This window comes from Polistes canadensis, unplaced genomic scaffold, assembly GCF_001313835.1.
Source record: "Polistes canadensis isolate GaletaPanama2010 unplaced genomic scaffold, ASM131383v1 scaffold_6, whole genome shotgun sequence".
Lineage (NCBI taxonomy): Eukaryota > Metazoa > Arthropoda > Insecta > Hymenoptera > Vespidae > Polistes > Polistes canadensis.
In genome coordinates, this window is record NW_014569553.1 from 880,967 (window position 1) to 890,198 (window position 9,232).

General features: G+C 29.5%; 1 protein-coding gene across 13 annotated transcripts in view; it reads right to left on the reverse strand.

Annotated features, from left to right (window-relative positions):
- Window positions 1-9,232, reverse strand: part of LOC106789166 (PH and SEC7 domain-containing protein 2) — a 72,038-nt gene that overhangs the window by 24,853 nt on the left and 37,953 nt on the right. For 8 of the 13 annotated variants that reach the window (XM_014753184.1, XM_014753141.1, XM_014753160.1 and 5 more), the window contains one exon: window positions 1,681-1,747. In XM_014753184.1, coding sequence (XP_014608670.1) covers window positions 1,681-1,747 — 67 coding nt within the window. Of the gene's footprint in view, window positions 1-1,680; window positions 1,748-6,664; window positions 6,728-6,747; window positions 6,890-7,578; window positions 7,768-9,232 lie in introns of those variants that run through there. The other 5 variants (XM_014753194.1, XM_014753210.1, XM_014753176.1 and 2 more) reach the window with 4 other exon arrangements.

Genomic DNA, 9,232 nt, shown 5'->3' on the forward strand with positions numbered 1-9,232 from the left:
AAAAAAACTTTCATTGTAAAATATAGTTTCGTATATCATTTAATTGGTTCGATGACGCGTCAAAATTTCATTAGATTTCAATCAAATGAATCATTTTAGTACGAGTATTCACTGACAATGAGAGATAAATGATATGACATAATCTCTAAATAGAAGAAAAAGAGAGAGAGAGAAAGAGAGAAATAAAATACAAATTCATCATGAAAAGAGAAATAGTGTGAATGACGTGTATAATAAAAGATAAATTACCAATTTCTGCGTTTAAAATCAAATTAATTGTCTTTATACTGTTATATGAATACTCACTGACAAGATGACATAAATCGTGTCTATACTTGATGAAAAAAGAAAAATGAGAAAAAGAAACAAATAGATAAGTAAATACGAAAAATGAGAAAAATAAAATACAATGAATATCAAAATTACGAGATAGTTTAATTTTAAGATTGTTGTTAATTATTGGTAGCTGAGGGGTGAGTTAGTTGAGAATAAATCAAAAATGTAAGATAAATATAAGTGAAATAATGATAAGACATTGTAAAAAACTTTGTAAATTGTGCAATAAAAACCTGATTATATATATATACAAATTACGAATTATAATAATTAAAATATTAATTTATATAAAATACACACAACAAATAAAATATTTAATTCTTACGTTTATATTAAATCGAATTAATTATCTTTTTGTTTTCAATGAATATTCAATCGAAAAATGAAACATTTCAGATAAATCGAAAATTTGAAGAGATTCTTCAGAAAAAAATCACGACAGTTAGATGATAACAAATAAATCCTTACGTATTCTGTTTTCCAATGTGTTGTCGAGTACTATTTCAATCGTCATTATACGTTTAATTTGATATCTCTCTAATGCTCAATTTAAAACATCAACAATAACAAATTAATTATGAATAAAGCAGCTTGGAAAGGGAAAGAAATAGGAAGCCATCGGACGAGAAGTCCGGGATGACATTTCGAGACTATTAAAAAGACAATTTCACATTAACGAGAAACTAGAGTCGGAAATGAAAGTCGTAATAATCGATAATATTATCGATAGTCGTGAGAAAACTCGTTAAATAATGAGGAGTGGGGGGGGGGAGGCAAAGAGAAAGACGAAAGAGAAAAATTTCGAATGGGGGGTATGGTTAATTGAGGTGTTGTTTTTTTTTTTGATTATTTCAACCCTTTCATCTATCTTTTTTTTTTCTTTTACTGATGTATAATAATATATCGTTGCAAGAGTTGAATTATATCACGGTAATAGTAAGTAACACGTAAAAGTATTCGTAAACGAACTGGTGGTAGTGGTGGGGGTAACATATCGGAGCACGTAAAGGTTCGATTATATTTTTTCTTACGTAATAATGCAGTGTTTTTTTTTTTTTTATATGAGCACGCTCAATGAAACGAAATTTTCACTCCGAAGATTAATACCTTCACGCGATTCATTAAAAAAAAAAAAAAAAAAAAAAAAAACATGAATAATCGAATGAAAGAGAACGAGATAAAACGAGACGATAAATCAGTAATGAGAAAAGAAAATAATACATACGTAAGATTGAAGAAACGTAATCGTGAAACGTATATCTTTGAAGATACTTATTTAAACAAATGTAACAGACGGAGAATAATTAAATCGGTTTTTCTTTTTAAAATGAGAGTATACGTTACCTTCTTTAGTACTAAATCGGTTGACATCGACTTCGTTTACCCTGAGTATGACGTCACCGGCCTCGACCTGCAATAACAAAAAAAAAGAAAGAAAAAATGAGGCAAATAAAAAGGATCATTTCTATGAAATCGGAATAGTTTAAGCAAACACGTAAGTAAACAAGAGAACAAAATAAATCAATTCCAAATGGAAAGGAAAACGATGGATTGATTAATGCGATAAATAAAAAATCTACGAGAGAAAGAGAGAGAACTAAAAAAAAAATAGAGAAGAAGAAGAAGAAGAAGAAGACGAATGAAATAGAAAGAAGAAGAGAAAGGTTAAAAACAAAACACGAGGTTGCAGTAAGCAAGTTAGCAAGCAAGCAAGCAAACTGCAAGTGTTATTGCAACATGTCGGAGGAAAGTTTAAAGAGAAAAGAAGAGAGGAGAGGATAAGAGAGGAATGCATCGTCAACGGGTGATGCAGCTATGGTTTGCAGTGTTCGCACACGGTTTTAGAGCACTCGTCGAAGGTCAGTGCACTCGAAAAGTTTTCTATCCTTTTCTTATTGTACCATATACATACACACATATATCTTAAACACCACACATTGCATCCTACTTTTCCCCCCCCCCTCTCTCTTTCTCTCTCTTTCTTTCTTTCTTTCGTGCACGTGTACTCTCTCTCTCTCTCTCTCTCTCTCTCTCTCTCTCTCTCTCGTTCGTTCGTTCGTTCGTTCGTTTCACCACTCAAAATCTCCTCGATTTCATGAAGCACCAGTTTTCATCCCTACCTATGATGGCCTATATTTAGAAACAACTTCCGTATTCCATTAATGCACTATCGATCTTGGCAAATGCATCACGATAAGAAGGGGGAAGGAAGATACCTTCTTTGCATGTGCCTAACTGCGAAAACACCCAAGAGAGAAAGAGAGAGAGAGAGAAAGAGAAGAGAATTCGATAGAAACTAAATAAAATTTTCCTTGATTAATCTCATCGTTTATTAATAAAAATGTATCTTAGGGAATTTGTACATTCAAAAGAAATAGAACTTCGTTTTGATAAGTTGGACGTTTTGTCCCTTTATTGGGACTTCTTCTGCAACTTGAAATTTTATTTTATTGTTATTTTTATATTACGAAATATATGAGACCCATACATTAGAAAATATTAGATGTTACCTTAATCTCTAAAGTTCAGCGTCTTTTTTATTTAACCATCGTTTATATTATTCAAAATATACGGGCTGTGTCCTTGAGGATTTTTCTTAGACACTTTCTGAACGTATATTTATGTATATTAGGATATAATCGCAATTAATATATTATATTCGAATAACAATAACCCCCTCTCCCCTATTTTAATTCCATCTTAAATAAAAATTGTGCTTAAAAGAGTAATATAACTTTTTTTTCCTTTGTTATTTTTTATACATGTTCAATAACGAGAGTTATATTTCAAAGGAATTTTATTTGACCTTTGAGACGAATGGTGTCCTTGGATATATTTTAATATTAATTTAATATTAATTTAAAATAAAGGGTTGAATTTAATTTAAATTGAAATTGAGGGGGTGGGGGTGTACTCATAAAAATGTCTCATAAACAAATGTGTGTGTGCGTGTTTTTTTATCTAAATCATTTATCTTAATTTTTTTTACTTGAGAATAAAGGAAAATGTTTTTTTTTTTAATTTTAAACGCGAGCTGATTTTCTCGACACTCTTTTTTACGAATTTTTCTTAAAGTCAAACCAAACAACAAAAAATAATAGAAAGAAATAAGATAAATGACGTTTAATAAGGGGCCTATAGCGTATATTACAACGATGTGATATTCGTTTCGTCATTAAAATGTTATAAATCATTATCTGTAAGAGGTTACAAAGGCTAAGGTATTAGTTAACAACGTGTGGGTGTATTCAAATAGGTCTCGCAAGAAAACGATAGGTTTACTTGTACTATCATTTTGATGTCTCAGTACTCGAACTTCATAGTTACCTTGAAAATCATCTTCCTGGATGGACAGTGTGTGTGTGTGTGTGTGTGTGTATCTCTATGTAACGTGTGTCCGTATGTAATGTGTGTCTGATTTGTTAAAACGTTGTAAATTAAGTACGCGAGTGAATGCATAAGTTTGCAAATTTATGACTTCCTTGTAAGATTCTAATCGTAAGATTCAATTTCTTTGGTTATATTTCTTTACATCATCCTGTAATAAATATTAATAATTTTTTTCTCCTTGATTATTCTTAATTCTATATACAAAAAAAAATATATATATATATTCCTAATAATTTATTATAGTTTGTTTTTTTTTTTTTTTTCATTTTCAATTAATTTTCACTAAACTGCAGAGAAAGTAAAAGCGCATAATTTATGTTCACTGTTTATTCCCTCCTTTTTATTTTTTAACGATATAAATAACGCGTACGGTATAGTTATTATTAATAATTAAGAGAAAAATAAGAAATATGTGTGAAGAAAAAAATAAAATAAAAAAGAAACAACTTATTTTAGCAAAATTAAATTTTAATTTCAATAATTTTCGTTTTCTTTTTTATTCCTCCTCCTCCTTCCCATCACTACCCCTCCCCCCGAATAAAAGCAAAATAAAATTATTATCATTATTATTATTATTATCATCATCATCATCATCATCATCATCGTCGTAGTCAAGCTACGAAGTTGATAAAAAAAAAAAAAAAAAAAAAAAAATGCAAACTTAGCGTGAGATTTATTTGCAAGAATAAATCCGCGTTATTAATTTTCGAAAGAAAAACTTAGAAAAAAGAAAAAAAAAAAAAGAAAAAAAACGAGTAGAAAGGAAAGGCACAAAAAAAAAAGAAGAAAAAAAGAAAAAAAAAATAAGGAAAGGAAACGTGACACGGTGACTTGGTTAACGTCTACAAATTACTTTTCGAGTGAGCCGCGCGTGCAGGTCGATGCATCCTGTAACAGATTTTGGTTTAACCGGGTCAAAGGGCAGGGACGGATTTTTCGAGGCATGTTTTGCTGTTACCAGCACCAACACGCAGATTATTATCAAAGAGATTCGTAATATATACATGTGTGGCTGTGTCTGTGTGTGTGTGTGTGTAGAATATTTATACGAAACAGTAATTACGTTTTCTCCTTCAAATTTGTCGAGAAAATTTAATTCAAATCTTAGAACAACCTAGGAGAGTTTTTGATAAATGAAAAAGAAAGAAGAAGAGGAAAAAATTCTAAAGAAATATTTCGATATAACGATGTACGAATATCATTTTAAATGAGTGTCTAATTGGAAAGAATGAAAATTTCAAACGATAAAAGTGTAAGATAACAATTTTAATAGATCGATAAGACTAAATTGAATGAATTATTTTTTAACGAAAAAGGGATATAACAATTATGGAAATTAATAAAAATAAAAATACGACGATTAATACAAAAAAAAAAAAACAAAATAAATAATTCAAATAAAATATAATCATGGATATAACAAAAATCAATATTTGTACAATTTTAAATATAATTTCCAAAATCTTCAAACAATATTATATATATAAATAATATAATATTGTTATAAGTATATTTAATTGTTGAAAAACAAAAATAATAAATATAAGTAGATGAAGATGTTCTGAATGAGATTCAATTTCAAATATTTCGAAGATTGAAATTGAAATGAAAGTTCAGTTACGAAAGTATACTCGATATACTTGTATATATAAAACGCTTCGAGCAGTTGTTGTTCGAAATCATTAATACCTGGATAAGAAGAACTCCGGTGGTGCTCTGCACCACTTTCTACGTGGGCAGACATGCAATTGCATGGTGCAAGGAACGGGTTAACTCGTGTGGCTCGTAACGTTACTCCTGCATAATTTATATTCACAGCTCAAATTTATCGTTCGCAAGTATACCTTGTTATTGAGAGACGACGACCGGCTTCGTAATAAATAGTTAATGAATCCTTCGTGAAAAGAAAAAAAAAACCCCCCAAAAGAAATCATTTTTTTTTTTAATGAATTATTTTATATTTATGCATTATAAGAGTAGAGAAATTTATTCGGTACCTTTTCAAAACGAATATGTGGTTTTTTTCTTTTATTTGTTTCTGCACTTACATTTTTGTTGCAATTGGATTTTGTTATTGCACGTGTTTATTGTTGTTAAATGGTATGACAGATTTACAATAAGAGAGAGAGAGGATATAGTTTGTAATAATGATATTAATTTATAATTATTATTTTATCGATTTAAATCTCTATACATTTTAAATTCAAATTTGATGTTAAATTCGATATTACAGGAAAATGTTGTTAATTTGTCTAATGCACAATGAAAAATATAATCAATTGTTATTAATAAGATTATATTTAAACGATAAATAAATTATTCTGAAAATTAAATGTAACGTGTGTTATTGATTTACGTATAATGCTATTAATCAGACGGAGAATATGTGTTAATTATGATTACATTATATTGTAATTAATTTTTGTTTCCTATCGCATAATCATTTTGTCATCGCAAAATAATTATTGATCAAATTGAATAAATTTATCGACTACTTGGCAAAGGGGTACGGCCGAAAGTTTCTAGGTCATTTTAAAAATCAATTACATCTATTTGAAAACTTTTTCTAAAAATCTATTTATAAATCGTGGTCGTAGAAAAAAAAAAAAAAACTATAATGTTATAAAATTTGAATTATGATCTAAAACAAAAATCTCGAAAAGTGTTAATCAATTTTTGTTTAAATTACCATATAGAAGATAATAATAATAATAATAATAATAAACGAAATATATAACGAACGTATACAATAAAAATTGACTTAAAATCAATTAAAATACTAAATATACTTGAAATAACGAAACTATATTATGACAATACTTGTTGGAACAATTGGAAGATTTTCAATGTTATTGGATTCAAATATTTTAGCGCACTTTATATATAAACTCACTATATATATTCGCATGCATGCATACATGCATAATTGAACACGTACACATAAGTCATTCAACATTCTGCCAAAATAACGTAACGTTAATGCACGTCTAAATTGTACATTTTGACAGTTTGGAGGTGTACCAATTATCATTTAAATTTAGAAACAAAATTTCTGCGTATCCAATGAAACAAGAATCGTGTTGTCCACCATTCGTTCAAAATTTCCTCTTAAACGATTTTGAAATTACATATGAAATGATTATAGTTTCGTTCACAAAAACACACACGTATGTACATATAATTACAAATGTATCACATATACACAAATTTTTGTTAACATACAGGAAACTTTCGTTCGTTAATCCGAGAAAAAAAATATTCAAATCAGCCGACACTAAAAGGAAATAAAATTCGCGCCATTTAACGCGTGTCTAACAGATTTACGAGAAATCGACTCTGACGAACTCGAACTCGAACTCGACTGTGAAAAGTTATCCTCGTGTGTCCTCCTATTTCCTGCACACGCAATTGGACGATAAATTGACGCACTGATAGCCCTCCTCCCTCCTCCTCCTCCTCCTCCTTCCCCTCTTCTCTAGCAATCATTGGATAAATTTGTTCCAAGTAATTAACGTTTCAAACAACTACGATCTATGCTATCTATAATATTTTATCAAGTAAGATAATTATTTTAGAAGAACAAAATAAATCCAATTAAAAGACGAGCAACATATAATTGTCGAAATATTATTAATAATATAGTTAATATAAAAAATGATTATTATTATATAAAAATAGTTTATTATAATTATTAATTAATTCTGAACGAGAAAAAGAGTGGAAGACTCGTGCAGGCAACAAAACAAAACGTGAACAGTAATGATTAATCTAAAAAAAAATAATACGAATGACTATCAATTCGAGATGAATTATTATTAATAATGAATTGATTTATAAAACAAATTAATATACCTCACGCAATGGGACGTATTTGACGTAATCGAATCTTCCATTGGTATTTCTTCGATTGTTTTGAAAATATCTTTCGAATGATCTAATGCATGCCAAACATCCGTCGAATTGACAACACATTTGACAATTAAATATAAAAAAAAGTAATCCTCCCCCAACAAAGAGATGTAGAAAAGAATAAATTCGTTAAGAGTACACTGTGTGCAACGTTTAAACGTTAAAAGCATTGACTGACATTGTCTCATGCAAAATCTCGGTCAGGGTATTAGAATTCAAAGACTACGGGACTCAAGCCAAAGATTGTATTTTTGAACACGACCAGTGACATTGACTTTCGTCGTTGTCCTATTGGTGGCTCGTACACTATTGTTAGTAAGTGCATTTCATTCGTTCAAAAACTAAGAATCTAATCGCACAAATCTATTTTTTTTCTTTATAATAATAAAAATTAAATAATAGGAAAAATATAAAATAATTGTTAAATATTAAAAATTTAGAATAAGAAAAAAGAATAATTTCGAATAATTGAAAAGAAATTAAATTTCTTAACAAAAAAAACAATGAGGAACAAATTATCCTACGATTTATTAAATAATAATAATTATAATAATAATACAGGAATGTGTTACTCTCCTAACAAAAATTTAAAAAAAATACTTTAACACGGGTATACATAAAAGTTAAAGAACCTTTATCGAGGTTGGTAATCGATACGTGTGCCAATAATAATTCCAATTGATGGCGAACAAGAAAAACAAAAAAATAATTGATAAAATTAATTAATAAATCATAGAATAAATTTGTAATCACTTAAACCATTAGCATAATTAATCGAGGCATTATATAAATCTGGATATACATTGCAAATATTACCGTTTGAAACAAATCTTCCTGTTTTTATGTTTCTTTTTTTAGAGACACATATGAATCTGTAAAACATGATTGGTTTCTCGGGTAAACGATGAACAGATCAACCGAATCGATTTTTAACGAGGCTAGTATACACACAAACACACACACAAATGTGTCCTGCATATTAGCATCCTTCCGGTATTTCACCTTCACCACCACCACCTTCACCACCACCACCACCACAAACAAAAACGACGATAACGATAACGACAATGACAACGACCATGAGGAAAACGACTATGGGGTGTACCATTAATCGATGCTCACCGATCGGCTTTAATTAAAAACTCCAGAACGCGATTGGTTCTTTTTTTCCCAACCCCTTCCCACCCGCCCTCTTCTACGATCGTTTATCCTATCCCCTCCCCCGATTTTTTTCCAACCCTCCCATATCTATTCTCTTTTTCCTCGACCAACCCTCTTTTAACATTTTTACCGATGCACAAAGTCTACAGCTCTCCACCCCTTCACGGCTAGGGTGATCCACCCTTCACCCTATTCCTCCCGATTTTCGATTAGATTTTCGAGAGAACATACGCAATAATTGCCACTCGATATGATTCTTTTTATCGGTTATCAAAATGAATTTTTCTTTGATATCGATGACAACCACCTTTCAGGAATTATTTTTCTTCTTTTTCTATATATATATATATATATATGTGAAGAATATTAATGTTTGAAAATAAAAAAGAAAAGATTCAGCTATTAATTGGCATGATAATTTATATCCACAAATAAG